Here is a 22,562-nt window from a genome sequence, read left to right on the forward strand (position 1 = left end):
AAGAGTGCTAAAAATAATAATCTAAGTAACGATATAGATGCAGGGAGATCATTGGGAAAAGCCACTATAGTAAAGCGAAAATTTAAACTAAGACTTGAAAATTGAGTTAAGTAGGTAAAAATGGAAAAAGAACTTTTCAGTTATTATTTAATCTAATTCTTAGCTTCTTTTTATATAAAATAGCAATCATAATAGCTATATCTCACAGGGTTGTCATAGGATGAAAAAAAGAAAATGCATGCAAAACTTTACATTCCAGATATATTAGCTATTTCTCTAACAAGTATGTATGATTTTATAATCAGAAAAATGTTATTTTTTTTAAAAAAGTGTCCCTGATACTGCCAAGTACAATAAATTATTGGTTAAAAAAATGAAATATTTTCTTATCCAAACACCTTAGTTGACTTAAAGACTTATCAGGTAAGTAACATGTCTTTTGTTTTATTTGTAAGTTAGTGCTCGGTTCTGTTTCTTCTGGGTGTACCAGAAACGTATGTTTGATTGACTAGCTAATCTGGGTAGAAAAGAAATTGTTGAGCAAATTAGTTACAGAGGAAAAGGATGACTATGCAAGAGGCCTTAAAATTGAACAACGTAAGAGGCCATTTAGAAATTACTTCATTCATGAGGCAAGAGTTCCAGCCATTCATACAGGTAATAAAATGCACTGGAAAATTTACCTCAACTTCACTTTTTAGATGACATAAAATGTTTGTTGTTTGCTTCCTTTCTCCCTATTCAATCATTCAGCCAATGTCTATAAAAGAGTGTCCTAAACACAAGGTACTGCTGGGAGATTAGGAGCATACAGATAAGTAAGACACTATCCCTGCCATTATATAATAGCCAGCAACTGGCTTTACATAGCACTTTCACAGTTACCTCATTTGAACTTTGCAAGATCTTAAAACATTCTGTCATTTTCTTTATTTTCTTTTAATAAATTTATTTATTTTTATTTATTTATTATTATTTTTTGGCTGTGTTGGGTCTTTGTTGCTGCACACAGCCTTTCTCTAGTTGCGGCAAGCAGGGGCTACTCTTTGTTGCAGTGCGCAGGCTTCTCTTGTTGCCGAGCAGAGGCTCTAGAGCACGCAGGCTTCAGTAGTTGTGGTGCACGGGCTTAGTTGCTCCGCGGCAGGTGGGATGTTCCTGGAGCAGGGCTCGAACCCATTTCCCCTGCATTGGCGGGCAGATTCTTAACCACTGCGCCACCAGGGAAGCCCTGTCATCCTTTTCTTATGAATGAGGAAATCAAGCCCAGAGATTTAAATAACTTGTCTATGGTTATTCAACTAGTAATGGTGGAACCTGGATTTGTACCCAAGTCTTTTGACCCTGAAGCCTGGGTTCCTCCTCTATTCTAGGAGCTTACACTTGTGCAGGGAAACTAAAGCAAAAATAACTTAAATATATGGCAAAATGTTTAAAAAGAGGTGCCAAAAAAAGTGTAAGAGAAGGTCAATGGAGGGAAACATTTTTTTTTTTTTTTTTTTTTTTTTTTTTTTTTTTTTTTTGGATTTCTAATTGCTTACCACTTACTAGAATACAGTGGACAAATGCACAATGGCTTAGAATTCAGGAACCAAAAGTAACACATCAGTGGTTTTTGTTTTTTTTTTTCCTTGCGTTATGCGGGCCTCTCACTGTTGTGGCCTCTCCCATTTGCGGAGCACAGGCTCCGGACGCGCAGGCTCAGCGGCCATGGCTCACGGGCCCAGCCGCTCCGCGGCATGTGGGATCTTCCCGAAACGGGGCACGAACCCGCGTCTCCTGCATCGGCAGGCGGACTCTCAAGCACTGCGCCACCAGGGAAGCCCTGGAGGGAAACATTTTGACTACATCAGGGAGAGGTAGGAAGGTTTAGCAGTGGCAGAGAAAGAATCAGGAAAGGTTTTATGGAGGAATAAGTGGACTTTGAGCCAAGCCTTGAAGGGAGGGAAGATTTCTATAGGAAAAAGGCAAAGAGTATATTCTGGGCTGAAGAAATAATATGAATAAAGAGGCAGGAAAATACACAGTGTTTAGTAAACACATTAAACCCAGTCTGCCTGAGTTACAGAGTACTTGTTAAAGAGGAGGAGAACTAGAAGAAAAAAAGGCAGGATGATGCTAGAGCACAGAGGACCGAATATCAGGCTAAGAGTTAGTCCTGAGTTCCATGTTCTAACACTAGCTGTGCATCAAAATAACTTATGGAGCTTTATTAATTTATTTTTAAAAACAGATGCCTGGGCCTCACCCAAGACTTTAACTCAATAGGCCTTGTGTGAGGTCCTGGCATCTGCACTTTCTAAGAAGCTCCTAAGCAATCCTGGTAAGCGACTAAGATTACAAAACTATACCGTAATCAGCGAGGAAATCACTGAATGCTTTTGAGCCAGAAAATGCCACTGATTATTCATTTATTCATTCAATCAACAAATATGATAAGGGACTTCCCTGGTGGTCCAGTGATTAAGACTCTGTGCTCCCAATGCAGGGGGCCCAGGTTCAATCCCTGGTCAGGGAACTAGACCCTACATGCCACAACTAGAGATCCCACATGCCGCAACAAAGATCCCACATGCCACAACTAAACCTGGCACAACCCAAATAAATTAATTAATTAATTTAAAAAATTTTAAAGATGATATTAAAAAAATATATGATAAGCAGCTATCATTGTCAGGCACTATACAGGACCCAGTGGATGTCAATGCAAACAAAACAGTCCTTGCCTTCAAGGAATTTATAAACTACATACACAAGCAAACAGTGAATTAAAGTCAATGATAAATACTATTGTATTACGGGAGCATGTAGGAGGGGTGCCTAACTAATCTTGGGAGATTAGAAAAGGCTCCCAGAGATAGTAATATCTAAGCTGAGTCCTGAAGGTTAAATAGGAGTTGGCCACACCATTGGGAGATGGAAGGATTGTGTCCTAGGCAGAGGGAAGAGCTGGTGCAGAGACCCGAAGGTGGAAAGGGTCACATCCCACTTGTGGAACTGAAAGAGAAAGAGGTTCAGTATAGCTGTAGTGCACAACTGAGACAAGAACCAACAGGTCAGAGAAGAATGAGCAGTGAGGCCACAGAGATAATGAGTACCAGGATTAGATGTTTTGACTTTAACCTGAGGGCAATGAGGAGCCATAGAAGGGTTTATGCAGGGAAAAACAAAATTAGATTTGTATTAAACACTGTGGTGTTGGCAAAAAGACAGACATATACACTAACGGAATAGAGTAGAAAGCCCAGAAATACACCCTCATATATCAAAGTGAAAAGATAGTCTCTGCAACAAATTAGAGATGGAGAAATGCAAATGAAAGCCACAGTAAGATATCACCTCACACCCATTAGAATGCAACTATTAAAAAAAAAACCAGGAAATAGCAAGTATTGACAAGGATGTGGAGAAATTAGAACCCTTGTACACTATTGGTGGGACTGTAAGATGGTATAATAGCTATGGAAAACAGTATGGTGGCTCCTCAAAAAACTAAAAATAGAACTATTATATCATTCAGCAATTCCACTTCTGGGTATATATGCAAAAAAACTGAAAACAGGGTCTCAGAGAGACATATGCACACCTATGTTCAAAGCAGTATCATTCACAATAGTCAAGAGGTAAAAGCAACCCAAATGTCCATTGACAGATGAATAGATAAGTAAAATATAGTACGTATATACTTACAATGGAATATTATTCAGGCTTAAAAAGAATGGAAATCCTGTCACATGTTACAATATGGATGAACCTTTAGGACACTAAGCTAAGAAAAATGAGCCAGTCACAAAAAGACAAATACTGTGTGATTCCACTTTTCTGAGGTACCTAGAATTGTCAGAATCACAGAAACAGAAAATAGAATAGTGGTTACCAGGGACTGGAGGAAGAGGGAAATGGGGAGTTGTTTCATAGTATAGAGTTTCAATTTTGCAAGATGAAGAAGATCCAGAAATCTGTTGCACAACAATAAAAACATTTAATACTAACTATTGAATTGTACACTTAAAAATTGCTAAGATGGTTAAAAAAGAGATCTGTATTTTAAAAGGACCACTCTGGCTCGCAATATGGACAGTATGGATTTAAGGTGAGGAACAAAACTGACAGGGAGACTAGTTTAGAAGGTTGTGGCGAAAGAGATGGCAATGGCAGAAGGAACTGGCCTAAGGTAAATGCATTCAGGGTAGTAAGAGATAAAATGGTCAGGTCATGGTGACTGAGAAGATGTAGAAAATGGGAGAGATCAGGGATGAAGGAAAAGAGAACTATCATTTGTAGAAAAGCTAAGCACTCAACTAATACTTTTACAAGTTAGTAATTCATTTAATAAACATGTATGAAGTAGCTGCTTGTGCCAAGTACTACAGAAGGCTTTAAACAACTTTTCTGCCCCTTCACAGAACAACTTCTCCTTTTTGAAGTTCACCTAAGCTGGCCGTTGACACAAAGTGTCTGGTTAGTAATTATTTGTTGAGTAGGAAATAGACACAAGCAATTACTATGAGACGGTGAAATGAGCTAAAATGAGCATGTTGAGGAAAGAAAAGCTTACGATTCACTTTGGAAATCACTGATCTAAGAATTTACTGTATAAGCAAGCAATGGTGACCATGATAACAAGAAAAGACCAACGTAAAGAGCAAGTAAACACAGAAGGTACAGACAGTAATTAGGTATCAGGTGTAGGAATGCTGAAATGCCCTTGAATAGTAGGACTGTGTGAGAGGTATATTGGGAGACCACCCTCTCTCCATTGAAGATTCAGCAGTGAACAAAATAGCCAGGATCAAGGAGCTTAAAGTCGAGTAAACCGGATTACAGTCAGGTGGAACTTGACTCAATCCTAGCTCCACTACTTAGCTAAGAGACCTCAGATAAATTAATTTCTCTCTGAGTCTCAGATTTCTCACCTGTAAAATGGGGAAAATAGCATATATTCCATGGGATTGTACGCTAATTTATCCCCACCCCCACCGCCAAGGGAGAGGCTTAGCAGGACCTGGCACACTGAAATAAGAAAAACGACTTAATGATTTTCATTATTATTACTCGGGAAGTAATACAGCAGTTGAAAAACGCCTCCTTCTAAATCAATAAAATATTTTCTAGTGAAAAAGCTGATAAACAGAAACAGGAATGTGCACAAGGAAGGTATCATTCAGAGTACTCCCTGGAATCCCAATGCTCTATGAAGTTATCTCCACTTGGAGATAACTTGAACTTGAACAGGTTCAAACTCAACCTGTTCAGAACTGACCTCTTGATCATTTCCCATCTTGTACCTCCTGTAGTCTTCCCCATCTCCATTAACAGCAACTCTATCCTTCAGATGCTCAGGCCAAAAACCTTGGTTATCCTTGGGTTATTTCACCTTCTCAAACCTCTCACCGAATGCATCAGGAAAGCCTGTTTTCTCTGCTTTCAAAATAGATCCAGAATCACAAGGCCCACTGCTACCACTCTGGTCCAAGTTACCATCATTTCTCACTTTTTTTGGCATAGTCTCTATTTATTGCATGGACTCTGTTGCAATAGTCTCTCTTAACTAGTCTTCCTGCTTTCAACCTTGCCTCCTTTTCAGTCTATTCACCACACAGTAGCCAGGGTGATTCTGTTAAAAGGTAAGTCACATCATGTCACAACTCTACTCAAAAACCTCCGAAGACTTCTCAATTCACCCTGAGTAAAAGCTGAAACTCACAATGGTCTGTAAGACACTACGTGCTCTGGCCTGTTTCCTCTCTGACCTTCATCTACTACTATTCTTTTTTACTCTCTCTGCTGCGGCCACATCACAGTCTTTGGAGTTCTTCGACCACATTCAGCACCAGGCATTTCTGCCTCTATGTCTTCACACTTACTGTTCCCACTGCCTAGAACACTCTTATCCCAGACAACCATATGGCTCATTTCACATCTTTCCATTTTCTGTTCAACTGCATTCTCATTAACAAAGCCCTTCCTGATCACCTTACATGACAAAGTAAGCTGCCCGTACTGCCTACCCTGTCACTCCAAATCCCATTCACCACCTCCCCTATCCACATATTCAAAATTGCAAACCCCACAGCACATAACACCATATATATTACAATTTGTTTTCCTGTTTAATCTAACTCCTCTGCCCACCCCCGCTCATTACAATGCAATTTCCATGAGGGTAGAGATCATTATTTGTTCATTATTATATTCCTAGTACCTGGAATAGTGCTGGACACATAGTGAGAGCCAGTAAATTTTTTTTTTTTTTTTTGAATGACTAAATGAGCTGGAGGCAAGCTAGCAAGTCAGGGAAAAAATTCTTTAAGAATAAAGTAAACTAAATGAACTCTTCTATTATTTGTGGGTTAAACTGCCAACCGCAAATTCTTATTTCTCAAATGTCTTAGGGAGTTACTAAAAATAAGGGCAGAAAACATGTACCACAATTTATTTAGAGATTTCTTTATTACTAAATGACCAAACCAAAAAGTTAAACAAAAGCTACTTTTTTCAAAAGTAAAGAAGATGTCAACATGCATTAATAGGAATGCTTTAGCTATTTTTACAAGTATAAATGAAATAAACTTCTAATTGTGAAAGGACTTGAGATGTAACATTTCACACTATTTTTGACTTCTGGCTCTTTCCACTGGAGTTAATTCAGCTTTCTTATATATACTATGGGCCCAGCCACATAGGGCATTATACAGACCCTACTTAAGAGACTGAGTTCCACTAGAGGGATTTGACATAACTTGGAAAGTGGAAGGAAGAAGAGAGACAAGGGTCCTGGAAGGCATATCTAAGGCCAGCATGTGTAGAAGACAGCAAAAAGACCCACCCAACTAAAGGGAGCGATTTGAATTCTGAAATCCGATTAGAGAGAGTCTAGAATGCTAAACAGAAGTTTTTAAACAGAAGCATCACATTATCAAAGTATGCCTAATGAAGATTACTCATGTAGTAGCATATCAAATTGAAGCAAAGATATATTAGGGACAGGAAAAGCAGCCACATGCTTGAAAGATAGGGTATGGGTATGCTGCCAAAGTTAACCCAAGGCAGGCACCAGACAACTTTGCATTTGGCTCAAGGTAAATAAGGCCAGGAGAATACTCTGTACTGGGTCACACAAAAGCAAGAAAAGCAGCAAGCAAAACTAATGGCAATATCACTGCACACCAAGAAACTGGAATCGGGGTCTGGCTGCTCATTTTTATAAATAATGCATGAGTTTGGTCACTGAACCCACAGAGTTTCCTTTCATTGTAAGCTCTCTGATTATATAAGGCTTCTTACAAGTCTGACAGAAACCGACTCAGAAACAGCACATATCAACCCACATAAACAAGGAGTTTCCAAAGTAACTCTTCTTTAAGAAAGAAGGTGTAGAGTTGGGGTGGAAATGGTGAGTGAGAAGAGGGTGAGGGCTGTGTGAATTAAAAAATTCTCTTCAGCCACCTGCAGGGCTGACCATTCCCTCATGAGGGAAGAGCATTTCTTTCAGTACCAAGTATCTACCTGGCTGAGGTGACTTCGCTGTAAAGAGGCCAAGCAATTGCTCTGTTTATAGCTAAGTGTTTCTCATTGCCACAGTGGAAAAAAGAATAGTTTCTCCATGGCAGAAATGGCAAGAAAGACCCCAAAACATCCTACCTGCCAAGCAATTCTTTTGCTGACTCCCTGGACCAGAGTATCGTCAGTTGAGGCCCCTGCCCCATAACCTTATACCCTACTCATCCCCCAAATTCCCAACCTTCTAGGCACTAAGAGGTTCTGCACAAAGAGGTTCCCCAAACTGTTTGATTATGAGGATATTTCCCTCTTTGTGCTTTTCTTAACAAACTAAAAAACAAGAATAAAAACAAAACAACAACAAAAACAAAAAGAACAAAAAAACATTATGAGATGTCGTATAATCTGTCTGGAAGTATCTCTCTCTCCTTCTTTCTTTGACAGCCCCCCCATCTTGAATATAGAAGAGAAAACATATAGCATGTAAGGTGGCAGCCACTTTTTATGAATGACAGCCAGCCTTAGGGTGAAGCTGACAATGTAAGCACAGAACAAAGAGATGGAAAGAGGTGGTGGTGGGGGGTGTCTCTGGATAACACCTATTTAGCTGTTGAATTAAACCAACCCCTAACCTAATAAACTGCTGGAATTCCAGTTTACATGTCCTTTTGTTGCTTAAGGCCATTTAACTATTTTCTGTTACTTGTACCCAAATACATTCTAATATATCCAGTAACCAGAAAACAGCTTTCCCAAATAACCCAAAATATACAAAGTGAGTCAGAATCGAATTCTACAAATACTACACATGCTACACATACAAGAACCTGTGCTCAGCATTATGAAGAATACAGACGTGAATTAAGGACATCATGTTGTAATGGAAATATTACAGGCTTTGAAGTCAGATGAACCTGGATCTAAATCCTACTCTGGGGAAATCACTTAATTTCTCTAAGCCTTAGTTTTTTCATCTATAAAACGGAGGAAATAGGACTGTAGAAATGTGAGAATTATAGCTAATATATAAAACACCAAGCATAGCACTTAACCCATAGTGGGAGTTTAGTAACTGGTAGTTATAATTTTTTAAATGAGAGCAAGTCTTTACCCTCAAGTAGGGTAGAAAAGACAAATAATTATGATGTGCTAACTGGGATATTTATAGGGTATGGGAAATTGCAAACAAAGGTTCCAATTCTTCACCCCTTACTGAATCACTGTCCTTTGACATGTAACTTTGCAGTATGCTCCCAGTGTGGACTCGGGCATGTGACTTGCTTTGTCCAACAGGATGTTGGCCAAGCAAACTTGAACATAAGCAGAATCATGAAAAGCACTTGTGCAAATGGGCTAGCATACTCTTGCTATTCTGGTTTCATCTTAAAAAGGACATGTCCAGGTTAGCCCACTGGTCCCAGAAGAGAATGAGAAACAGCTGGAGCAAAGTGCCCCACAAAGCCCAGCCTAGAGCAGTCCACCAGCTGACCTGCAGATGCATAAGTGAGCAAAAGTGAGAGCAGCAAAACTGCCCAACTGGGCCCAGCTCAGCTTAGCTGAACCTGCAGAGGTATCAGAAATAAATGATTACTGTTGCATGGTTTTGTGGTTGGATATTATACAGCAATAGCTAACTGACCATACGGTTTTATTTTCTGTCTTTAAAAACCAAAGATTTCCACTTCCTTGATATTTGTGACCAAATGAAAGATAAGGTTAGGTCTTCTGAGTCAAAGACACACTTTTAGATTCTTAATTCAACTTATTAAACTCAAAAGGTTCTACACCTAATCTTTTTTTTTTTCTTTAAAGGAACATTTATTTATTTATTTATTTATTTTTGGCTGCTTTGGGTCCTCATTGCTGCACAGGGTTTCTCTAGTTGTGGTGAGCGGGGACTACTCTTTGTTGCAGAGCACAGGCTTCTCAATGTGGTGGCTTCTCGTTGCGAAGCATGGGCTCTAGGTGTCCAGGGTTCAGTTGTGGCACGCGGGCTCAGTCGTTGTGACACACGGGCTTAGTTGCTCCGCGGCATGTGGTATCTCCCCAGACCAGGGATCAAACCCGTGTCCCCTGCGTTGGCAGGCAGATTCTTAACCACTGCGTCACCAGGGAAGTCCCTCTACCTGATCACTGTTGTGGCCTCTCCCATTGTGGAGCACACGCTCCGGATGCGCAGGCTCAGCAGCCATGGCCCATGGGCCCAGCCGCTCCGCAGCATGTGGGATCTTCCCGGACCAGGGCACAAACCCGTGTCCCCTGCATCGGCAGGCGGACTCTCAACCACTGCGCCACCAGGGAAGCCCTACCTGATCTTTTATCAACTTCTTTCTCTTTAACAAATACTCATTTGCTTAAAAACTTAGAAGTCTATCCTTACTATAGGTAGTTTAAAGAAAACACACCTAAATGTCTTACTGTTCCAAGTTCAATTAATGTCTACAATTACAATGAAGACTTGTGGAAATGGCTGAAGCCCAGAAAAGTCTATACCACCATTGTATATGAGAAATATTCTTCTTAATAATATCAATACTTTATAGGTATTAATAAGAGCTATGCTTGTCTCCTGTAATTATTGGTAAACTATTTTAAGAGAAATAAGGAATGGTGCTCACATTATTGTGGAGGGCAGGCATTCTGCCAACCAAGAAATATTTACTAAATATCATCCAAGTTCCAAGCAGTATGCTTGATGTTATTAGTAATTTATTTTTATGATCCTTAGTGAAACCAATAGCTGTGCTGTCAAGTCAAATTATAAGGCAATTAAACCTAGGAGTCTCCAGAAATCTATGGCATGATGGCCTTTGCTGATCCCCTTCTGAAAACAAGCAAGAACATTTGGATATTTGGGCCTCACGGCCTTCAGCCTATTAACATCATAATAAAGATTGTTAATATGATAAACTATATCAATATCTCATTAATGATACTGGAAATATACTCACAAAGCACTTACTGTATGTTGTATATGGCTATAAACAAGCTAATAAGCAACAGAAAATATTATTTAAGTGCAACATGGCCAAAAGAATGTTGCATTATGATCATACATTTCTGCCATTTCTACTACACCCACTTTTAAACTTGAGACATGATCACAGATTTCAAAGCATGTTCTTCTTTGTCAGTAAAACCAACACACAAGCCCTTCCAATGAACTCACGTTTCAGAAAACAGTGATATAAATAGAGAGTGCAACAAATACTTTTACAAGTGTTTACTAGTTTATTAGTGCCAGATAGAAGGCTTGATAGAAGGCTTGAGAGGAGAGTTTTGTCTGAGGAATTTATAGACTTACTTCTGAGAAAAGAAATACACAGAAAATGTTTCTTGATCCAGGATGCTGGTTATGGGTGTGTTCATTTGTGAAAACCTAGTGAGATGCACACTTTTCATGTGTGCTTTTCTGTTATGTTATACTTTGTAAAATTTTTTTAAAATCGAATGACATTAACAGTAGTACAAAACTAAGTACCAAAACTAAGTACCAAAAATACTGACAATTCAAGGAGTTCAGGAGGGACTAGTCACTGTTAATAAAAGCTGTAATAGTTTAAATGTATTAAGCAATCACTACATGCCAGGTACTGTGTTAAATAAGCGTTTTATATTTCATCCTCACAATATCACTGTGAGGTCATGATCTAACCAACAGTTATTTGCCAGTTACATAATTACTCCTTCCTCCTTGAAACCCCTTCCTTTCCATTCCAGGCCAACACACTCCTGGGTTTTCTTCATATCTCCCTAGCTACTTTTCGATCTGCCTTTTACCCCAGACTTTTAAAATTCAAATACTTTAGGGCCCAGCTATAGTCCTCTTCCCTATCTAGATTCCCTGGGATAGGTACTACTATCATTATGCCCGTTTTACAAGTGAAAACACTGCAGCACAGGGAGATTCAAACCTAGGCAATCAATACTACAGAGCCCATGCTCTTCACTACCTCACTAACCCACTTTCTTTGGTCTTCCATACAAGAGGCAGGATATAGCTACACACACTTCACATTCCGGTATCCTCAGTAATTGAGAAAAAAGACATAGGGTAAGGCACACGGGACCCTCCTTGATAAGATAGTAACGATTAATACCAGGTACCAAGCCAGCAGGAAACCAATGCTCTTGCAAATTCTGTTAAACAATTTTCCTTCCTAAATTTCTTCACTTTGTGTTTTGGTACTTCTCAAGGAGAAATGTGAAAACATTCTAGAACATAGATTCTCAAACCTAGATGCTCATTAGAATACTCTGAAGAGCTTTCAAGAATACATATGGGCCCTCTGAAGACCTACTAAACCTAGAGTATTCCAGGAATCTGTGCTTCTAAGAAGCACCCAAGCAAATTCTGAAGTTGGGAACCCAGCACCTGAATTTGGGAAGCCTTTGTTCCAGAGAGGATTCTCTGGTCCTCAGAGGCTGAGTAATGACTACCACATATTTACCTGCCTATAAGAGGCTGAAAATGAAATGAGAATAAAGATGTAAATTCTCCAAGGAGTAGTTTCCTTCAATCAGGAAACTAGAGCAGCAGCAGTGTAATTTTAGATCAGGACACCACAAATTTCTGGGTAGTCTGGGAATTTGTTGCCATGATAGAGTTTGCAGCCAAGTGATGCCATCCTTTAGTTTAGGAGGGGGTCATCTGGGCAGCAAGAACCAATATAATATTTGAGCACTCATTCCCCGAGAGCTCACCACGTGTTATTGGGGAATCCAGGAGTATTAATAGATATGGCCATTGTCCCCAGGCTACAGAAGAAAACATTGTTAACATGCCATTTTTGCATAACCATAAATGCACACATATTTTGCGTACATATGCAAGTAACAATTACAGTGGAACCATACATACTGAAACTAAGGCAAAGAAGTCACTTCAACACGCTCATTGAAGTCTTACCTCTGTGAGTGCATGCAATTGTCCTTGATGTACACACACACCCATGAACCTACAAAACGAAACAGATGTTTTTTTAAACAAATGAAAAGGACATGAACATAATTAGTGTAGTTGCACATGTGAGACAATCCAATACCTGTGAAGTCTACTGGGTTCCTGTATAACAGCGGTCCCCAACCTTTTCGCCACCAGGAATGGGTTTCGTGGAAGACAATTTTCCCGGGAAGGGGGTGGGGTGGGGTGGGGTGGGGGAGGAATGGTTCGGGTGGTAATGCGAGCAATGGGGAGCATTGGGCAGCGGCAGATGAAGCTTGGATCGCTCGCCTGCCATTCACCTCCTGCTGTGCGGTTCCTAACACGCCGCAGACTGGTACTGGTCCTCGGCCCATGGCTTGGGGACCCCTGCTGTATAACAAACCTTGATAGCACTCCTGTAACTTTCTAAGTTTATCATGAAACATCTGGTTGCAGCAAGACCTAGTGGTAAAAAGCAATGGTAGGGACTTCCCTGGTGGCACAGTGGTTGAGAGTCCGCCTGCCGATGCAGGGGACACGGGTTCGTGCCCCGGTCAGGGAAGATCCCACACGCTGCGGAGCAGCTAGGCCCGTGAGCCATGGCCACTGATCCTGTGCGTCCGGAGCCTGTGCTCCGCAATGGGAGAGGCCACAACAGTGAGAGACCCACATACAGCAAAAAAAAAAAAAAAAAAAAAAAAAAAGGGGGAGAAAACAGGGAGGGGAGCAAGCCTTTAAAAACAGCATATGGTATAATGGAACAAGCACCAAACTGGAAGCAAAGAAACCTGGTGCTGGTTTAGCTCTGCCATTATCTGACTACGTGCTCACACACACAGAAAGGTCACTAACCCTATGGGGCTCAGTTTCCTCACCTAGAAAGTAAGTAGGTTGAACTACCCAATCTGACGGTCTGTAATTTACAAACAACAAACGGGTTGGGAGCACCCGCATTGGCTGGATGACAAAGGGCTAACTTCCTTGACATAAAAAGAACTCTTCTAAATATGTAATTTTAAAAAGAACCCAGTAGAAAAATAAGCAAAAGGTACATGTGTAACTCACACAAAAATAATAAAGGGCTAATAATATCAAAATGTACTCTAATTCCCTCATAATTAGAGAGATGTACACTAAAACAGGAGATACTACCTTTTAAATCTATCAATGAACAAAGATTAAGAATGATAATGCTTGGCGAATTCCCTGGTGGTCCAGTGGTTAGGTTGAGTCCCTGGTCAGGGAACTAGGATCCCGTAAGCCACGCGGCACAGCCGAAAAAAAAAAAGAATGCTAATGCTCAGTGTTGTCCAGAAGGTAAGGAAACTGGGATAGGAAACACTGTTGAGCTCTTGGCCCAACTTTTTCAAAGGATAATTAATTGATCACATCTAGCAAAAATTTTAATTGCTCCAACAATTCCACCTCTAGGCATTTATCTTACAAGTATACTCAATTTGGGTGAGCAAAAATTCACATAAAAGGACATCTACTTCACCGGTGTATGTGAATCTAAATACCCACCAATAAAAACTTGTTAAATATTTATGGTATAGGGCTTCTCTGGTGGCACAGTGTTTAAGAATGCCCCTGCCAATGAAGGGGACACGGGTTTGAGCCCTGGTCCAGGAAGATCCCACATGCCGCGGAGCAGCTAAGCCCGTGTTTCCACAACTACTGAGACTGTGCTCTAGAGCCCGCGGGCCACAACTTCTGAGCCCACGCACCACAACTACTAAAGCCCACACGCCTAGAGCCCGTGCTCCACAGCAAGAGAAGCCACAGCGATGAGAAGCCCGCACACCGCAACAAAGAGTAGCCCCTGCTCGCCCCAACTAGAGAAAGCCCACGCGCAGCAACGAAGACCCAACACAGCCAAAAATAAATAAATATTTTTAAAATTTATGGCTTTATTCATAGATTGGAATACTATATAGCATTAAAAATAATGAATTAAACTTTATGCACTGACATGAGAACATACCCAAAATATACCATTAAATGAAAACATCGAGCTTTAAAATCCCATTTGTGTAAAAAAAATTTTGTATATTAATAGAAAATGTCTAGAAGCATTAATAATAAATGGTACTGAGGGAGAAAAGGGTGATTTTTATTTTTTAGTGTACATACTTATGTCATATTTGAAGTTTTTTCAAGAGGCTACATTTATATATAAAAATAATTTTAAAATAAAAATCATAAATCAATTATTATGACTGATGATTATAAAGTAGAAGAAAATAAATGACATAAAGTCAGTGACACTTGGGGCTTGGGTTGTCAAGAAGGAAGTCTCATTAACAATACCCACAGGTCCCAAGTAAGTTCTAGTTTAGAAGGGCAAAGGAAAGGGAAGAGACTGACTAAAGTAAGAGTGAAGGCACAGCAGTAACTGTGCTGGAAAGGACCATAAAGTTCCAGGAAGGCAGAGTCCAGGTCATATTCTTCCCTGTGCTCAAGCACCTAACAGTTCCTAGCAAATAGTTTGCTCACTCAGTAAATAATTGTTGAGTGAAAAGAAAGTGAGGGAGAATGCCTGGTCGCTGTAACATCACAGCAGAGTTTTAAAGACATGCTGCTTCAACCAAAATTACTAATGTGAAAATTTCAGAGTTTCTCCAAGAGGTGGTTTCTGGACCACTGGTTTTCTTTAAGTGCATCCAGAGACACGGTGGGGACTTGAGAAAGGAAAGAATCCAAGGAAATATCTAGGTAGTACGGAAAATAGGATGCAGGTTCCAATGACTAGCTGAAACTTACCTCTGGCTTGGGAATAAATAGGAAGCGAAATAACAGAGTAGTTAAAAGAGCTTTGAAGTTAGATGGTGTGGGTTCAAATCCCACCTCCACTCTTTACTAGGCAAGCATTAGTTTCCCTCTCTGTAAAATAGGATAATAGTGTCCACAATGTAAGGTTGTTGGAAAGACTGAATGAAATAATGAATGTAAAGTTCATAGCACAGTGACTGGTACATAGTAAGAGTTCAAAAAATGTAAGCCATTTTCATAATTATAACTTAGAAGTGGACCAGGTAAGAATCCAGTTTGGTCACAGGTGGCTGGGCAGAAGCTGGTTTCTACGTATGCCTATTCTCCCCTCCATTCCCCATCCTTTGTCCCTACCTCCGTCCCCTGCTTTGTAAAAGTGGGACATTTAACTTTATTCATCTGTCAGTTTCTTTACTATGAAACTAACTACCTAATACAGAAGAGAATGAGGGGAGGAATGTGGGACAGGTAAAAGTCTAAAGAATAATGAACATAAGTAACACAGAGTGCTGGAAGACTGAATCTGGACTCCTGAATGTTTTTGGCCAGCACAGTATAGCGTCTGTAAGCTATGCAGATAGAGCATCTGAGAGTTGCACTTAACTTCACAAACTAGTTGGGTAAAAAATAGGAAGCTGTACTAGAGCAAAGGAAATCCAGGCAAGATAAATGAGAAAACAATCAATCTAGGGGAGATGCAGTTGTAGAGGTATCTTCTTTATTCTTATTAAAGACATTTTATTTTATTTTATTTTATTGGTAATAATTTTTTTTATTGAAGTACAGCTGATTTACAATGTTGTATTACTTTCAGATGTACAGTAAAGTGATTCATATATATACATATACGTTTTCAGATTAATTTCCCTTATAGTTTACTACAAAATACTGAGTATAGTTCCCTGCACCATATAGTAGGTCCTTCTTGGTTTTCTATTTTATATTTAGTAGTGTGTATATATTAATCCCAAACTCCTAATATATCTTTCCCCCACACTCTTCTCTTTTGGTAATCATAAGATTATTTTCTATGTCTGTGGGTCTATTTCTATTTTTGTATATAAATTCATTTGTATCATTTTTTTTCACATTCCACATATAAGCGATATCATACGACATTTGTCTTTCTCTGTCTTCATTTAGTATGATAATCTCTAGGTCCATCCATGTTGCTGCAAATGGCATTATTTCATTCTTTTTTACGGCTGAGTAATATTCCATTGTGTATATATACCACATCTTCTTTACCGTAGAGGTATCTTAAAAATAGGTCACTGTTCTCTAAGTGTTCGTACAACTCCCCAATCACTGGAATTATGACAGTCAGTATTCCATTCATTTATTCAACAACTATTTATTGAATGGCCACTATTTGTAAGGCATTAGGGACAGGACAGTGAATAAAACAAAGTCCCTTCTCTCACAGAATTTTCATTCTAGGGGTAATTCTGTTGGAAAGCAATTGTAATAAAAGGTTAAGTAGGTGTTTTGCAGAATGTGGTTAAATTGTATGCATAAATAGCTGTTTCTAGGGACTTCCTTGGTGGCGTAGTGGTTAAGAATCTGCCTGCCAATGCAGGGGTGACAGGTTCAATCCCTGGTCCAGGAAGATCCCCCATGCTGCGGAGCAACTAAGCCCATGCGCCACAACTACTGAGCCTGCGCTCTAGAGCCCATGTACTGCAAATACTGAGCCCACACACCGCAGCTACTAAACCCTGCGCACTCTAGGGCCCGCAGGCCACAACTACTGAGCCCACATGCTGCAACCACTGAAGCCCACGTGCCTAGAACCCATGCTCCACAACAAGAGAAGCCACCACAATGAGAAGCCTGTGCACTGCAACAGAGTAGCCCCTGCTCACCGCAACTAGAGAAAGCCCGCGTGCAGCAACGAAGACCCAACGCAGCCAAAAATAAATAAATTTTTTTTTTAAATAGCAGTTTCTAGTGAACCTCTTACAGAAAGAATGCTTCTCTGAGATTAAATGGTATTCCTACCTAAGGATAATTCTATTCTCATTACTCCTCCATAGCAAAAAGAGGTAAAGTAAAATACAATAAGCTACGTTTCTTCCTTCACTACAGCTTTCTAAACTATAATGGGCACTAACAGTGGTTAATAACTATGGCCTACTACTCGTTTTCATAAAGTTTTATTGGAACAGACATGGTATTTTCTATGGCTGCTTTTGTGCTACAACAGCAGAGTTGAATAGTTGTGACAGAGACTGTATGGCTTGCAAAGAGTAAAACATTTACTATCTAGTCCTTTACAGAAAGAGTTTGCTCACCTTTGCACTAGAGCATAGAAATCTATCCATATCCACCTAGGGGAACTTAAAACAAGTTACTTAATCTTTATAAATCTCCATTTCCTTATCTGAAAAAAAATGGACCTGAAAATAACACTACCTTAAAGGATTGTTAGGAGGGTTAAATGGATATTTCGGGGACAATGTTTAGCAATGTCTAGCCTATGATCAAATAAAGGTTAATTGTTTTTTATTTTGTTATTATTAATGATTCTAAATTATGCCATCCCTTACATGGCTATTAGAGTTACCTTTTCAAAACACAAAATATGTCATTTCCTTCTTTATAAACCTTCAGTGGTTCCCTTCTTCCTATAGAATAATGTCAAAATTCCTTACCACAGCACTTGAAACTTTCCATGATTTGCTCCAGCTTATCTTTGGAAGCTCACACTTTCCCATGAGCCTTATTCTTCACTCATCTCTCCCTTTCCTCTGGTTCTATCCTACAAATATATTTAAATTTACCCATCTTAAAAAATGCTTCCCTTGTCCCTCTCCCTAAAATATGATCCTAATACACTCTTTGCACTTGTAACCAAACTTTAAGGTTACATACACTATCTACATATCTTTAACCTTCCTTCGTTTCTAAACTCATTATAACCTGTCTTCTGCCCACATTACTCTCTTGTAACATTCCTTACTGTGGAAGATTCAGAGTTTTATTTATCTCTGTATTTCTAGCACCTAGTATAGTACCTTGCACACAGTAAGGAAGCTCTCAGTAAAGATTTGTTGAAAGGCATGAATGATTTTTTTTTTTTTCCGGTACGCGGGCCTCTCACTGTTGTGGCCTCTCCCGTTGTGGAGCACAGGCTCCGGACGCGCAGGCTCAGCAGCCATGGCTCACGGGCCCAGCCGCTCTGCGGCATGTGGGATCTTCCCAGACCGGGGCACAAACCCATGTCCCCTGCATTGGCAGGCGGACTCTCAACCACTGTGCCACCAGGGAAGCCCCACATGAATGATTTTTATGACCTGGAAACTTAAGTTAAAGCTCTTCCCTGGGCTTCCCTGGTGGCGCAGTGCTTGAGAGTCCGCCTGCCGATGCAGGAGACGCGGGTTCGTGCCCCGTTTCGGGAAGATCCCACATGCCGCGGAGCGGCTGGGCCCGTGAGCCATGGCCGCTGAGCCTGCGCGTCCGGAGCCTGTGCTCCGCAAATGGGAGAGGCCACAACAGTGAGAGGCCCGCATAACGCAAGGAAAAAAAAAAAAAAAAAAAAGCTCTTCCCTGAGCTGGAAGACTTCATTTACTTACTGAAAATTATCCTTCTAGGATCAGGTAAAATTTCATCTTCTCTACAATGATCTCCAGGATGCCATCAGTAAACATCAGTACTCTTTCTCTCTCTTCCTGCCCCCCAGTACTCCTAACATCCTTCTTTGAAAGATTGCTCATTAGCATAAGTGAAGTAGTCCAGGGTGTGGAGTCAGACTACTTGGATTTGAATCCTGGCTCTGCCACTTACTGATGACCTCTCTGTATTTCAGAGTTTTCCACATGCAAAATGGCAATGTTAATATTACCTAACCTATATGGTTATTGTGAAGATAAAATGAGACAACTTGAGCTCCTGGAACATAATAAGCACTAGAGAATGTTAGCTATTCTTCTCTTAACCTTTCTGACTTCTTCTCCAGACTGGAATATAAGCAAGGTTTTTAAGGGTACAGATCTCATCTAATTTATTTCTGTATACAGTGCCTGACATACGTAAGATGCTAAACAAGCATTTCTTGAATGAAAAAGCAGTAATCACCGAATTAGCTTCACAATGTAAACTCATTTTATAAGAAAGAACATTTAGAGGCAGGTACAAGGCTGGAAAGCCAAGAGGAGTTTACTTTATTTAACCAGATATTTATATAGAAGCTAGGCAACAGGATTCTACTAGCAAAACAATGGCTACATTCTAAAGTTATGGATCTCCTAGAAGCTGAAAGTATTTGGTTTGGGTGTGATACACCCTTGCTTCCCTTCCCCCCAGACCCACCGTCACTATGACCACATTATCCACAGAGATGTCACAGATGACACATTCAGGCAGGCACTGGCTTCACGTGACAGTCTTCTCCACTTCCTACTCTCATCGCCACATCACAGTGGTGTCGCACAATTCTACCTCTATGTGAAACTTTTCTGCCAGGCCTTCTCACCCTCACTTCCTCCCCACCACCACCATGTCGAAAATGGTGTTACAGAGCTGGCAAGTTGAGACAGGCATTAGCTTTATATTGGAAGAAGAGCTTGAGCAGAGTTAATCATTCCAGTTGCTATAAACAGAATATACTTTAAAAGGGAAATATTACTCATCCTTAACAGGGAAGAGATTTATGCCTAGAAAAGCATTTAATATCAATAATAAGTTTTTACTGAAATTTTTATTGCTTCTTTAATCAAAATCTAAACTGTGGCTGAAGCTTAAAATCACTTTTGGTAAGAGACAGGATCTAAAACAAGTTACATTCTGATTGATTCTTATTCTCCACTAACACCACCCAAAATCATGCAAGGTAAAATTACTTAGCTCGGGAAGGGAGCACTTTCTTAATGGATATGCTTGAGAGTGAGTGATTAGATTACTCAACTTTGTTATTTTTAATTTCATATTATACACACATTCACGTTGCTTTTGATTTTTTTAGACCAGTGCTTCCTAAATTTTAATGTGGAAACAGATCACCTAGAAATCATGTAAACTGCAAACTTAGATTCTATAGGTCAGGGGGGACTTGAAATTCTGAATTTCTATAAAGCTCCCAGGTGATGCTAATGCTGCTTGGTCTATGGACTTATATGTTGAGTGGCAAGGCTCAGTGTAGACCAAGGATAGCTAGCTGATCACTACTCTAAAGTTAGTAAGACTACAATAGGAAACTCCCAACTCTGATACTACTGGTAAACTAGACTTTGACCAGAGACTTTGGCTCTGGTCAAAGTAGAAGTATTTTTGACTGAGCATGCTTCTGAATTACCAAGGCACTCCATCAACACCACACTGCTATAGCATCATCATTTTCTACCTTTAACTGTTTTATAATATGCCTTATATCTCCCCTACTAGACTATAAGCTTCTTAATAGCATTCATTTGCCTGGCATATGACAGTATATAAACACTTGCGGGATAATTTAAAACACAACTCTGACCACTCAAAAATTACTGAGTGCCACTGTGTGCCAGGCACTGGTAATGATCATAATAATTATGATAACAACTAACTCAAAGCGCGCTTACCATCTAGGCATTGCTCTAAGTACTTTGTTATATTCACTGTTGTAATAAATTTATTTATTTATTTATTTTTGGCTGTGTTAGGTCTTTGTTGCTGCATGTGGGCTTTCTCTAGCTGTGGCGAGCGGTGGTTACTCTCTGCCTCTGTGCGCTGTCTTCTCATTGCGGTGGCTTCTCTTGCTATGGAGCACGGGCTCTAGGTGCGCGGACTTCAGTAGTTGTGGCACACAGGCTCAGTAGTTGTGGCGCACGGGCTTAGTTGCTCCGTGGCACATGGGATCTTCCCGGACCAGGGCTCGAACCCACGTCCCCTGCATTGGCAGGCGTATTCTTAACCACTGTGCCACCAGGTAAGTCCTACGTTGTATTCATTTAATTCTCACGATAACCCAATGAAGTAACACTTTTATTAACCTAATCATATAGATGAAGAAACAGGCTCGGAGAAATTAAGTAACTTGCCCAAAGTCATAACAGCTAATAAGTGGCAGAGCCAGGAGTCAAACCTAAACAGTGGGTTCCAAAGTCTGTGCTCTCTCTCTTTTTTTTTTGGCCGCACCATGTGTCACGCGGGATCTTAGTTCCCCGAACGGGGCAAACCTGCACCCTGCAATGGAAGCGTGGAGTTTTAACCACTGGACTGCTAGGGAATTCCCAAAGTCTGTGCTTTTTTTTTTTTTTTCCCCAAAGTCTGTGCTTTTTTTTTTCCCCCCCAAAGTCTGTGCTTTTTTTTTTCCCCCAAAGTCTGTGCTCTTAACCACAATGTTATATTACCTCTCCATATAGTTATAAAAAGGATATAAACATGATTAAGACACAACCCCTCCACTTAAGAAGCTATTGGCTACTCAAAAAATTGTTGTGGCAGCTCACAGTCCCTGACCAAAGTCCAAATTCTTTAGCATGTTATTCAAGAGTCTGAATGATCTGACCCCAACCTCTCTAACCTTATCTATTACATCGACCTGCATTCTCTAGTTTCAGTTATATAACCTGCATCTCCTAAATATGTCCTGAATTCTCCCACTTCCACTTTCATTTTGTTGCTAGAATGAGTCTACCTTTCTAATCAAAATTAATCTTTCTCTTCCCTATACACTCATATCACTCCATTTAAACTTCTATTGTAACACTTATCAGGCCTGCCTTCTACATGCTTTAGCTACGTCCACCTCTTCCATTCAGTCAGAGGATTCTTGAGGGCAGGGATGTTACGTATAGAAGGGAATGGCTACTTGTTCACTTCCTTTTTTCCTCCTGAAGTAGACTACATTTCCTAGTTGGTTAAGACCATAAAACTGAGTTCTGGCCAGCGGTACAGGGGCAGAAGTGATTATTTCCAGGCCTGTCCCATTAAAAACCTCAACACTGTCCTCCATACTTTATTCCTTCATCTGCCAGCAGATGCAGAAGACCCAGTAGAGGAAACTGAGGCCCTGTCCTAGGTTAAAAAGAGCTCCCTTTCAACCTCCAGGCAACATGCATTGGACTGGAACATGAGTAAGAAACAAGCTTTTGTGTCTATATATATATACACCTTAAATACTGCCTTGTTCATAGTTACTGCTCAGTAAATATTTACTGAATTCAATTAAAAGTTAAAATTCTTATTCCAGGGCTTCCCCGGTGGCACAGTGGTTGAGAGTCCGCCTGCCGACGCAGGGGACACGGATTCGTGCCCCGGTCCAGGAAGATCCCACATGCCGCGGAGCGGCTGGGCCCGTGAGCCATGGCCGCTGAGCCTGCGCGTCCGGAGCCTGTTGCCTGTTGCTCTGCAACGGGAGAGGCCACAACAGTGAGAGGCCCGCGTACC

General features: G+C 40.4%; 1 protein-coding gene across 3 annotated transcripts in view; it reads right to left on the bottom strand.

Annotated features, from left to right (window-relative positions):
- TESK2 (testis associated actin remodelling kinase 2) overlaps positions 1–22,562 on the bottom strand; it is a 133,285-nt gene that overhangs the window by 26,819 nt on the left and 83,904 nt on the right. For all 3 annotated transcript variants that reach the window (XM_007450358.1, XM_007450359.1, XM_007450360.1), the window contains one exon: positions 12,410–12,458. In XM_007450358.1, the coding sequence (XP_007450420.1) occupies positions 12,410–12,458 (49 nt within the window). The remainder of the gene's footprint in view (positions 1–12,409; positions 12,459–22,562) is intronic.

This window comes from Lipotes vexillifer, unplaced genomic scaffold, assembly GCF_000442215.2.
Source record: "Lipotes vexillifer unplaced genomic scaffold, Lipotes_vexillifer_v1.1 scaffold961, whole genome shotgun sequence".
NCBI classification, from domain to species: domain Eukaryota; kingdom Metazoa; phylum Chordata; class Mammalia; order Artiodactyla; family Lipotidae; genus Lipotes; species Lipotes vexillifer.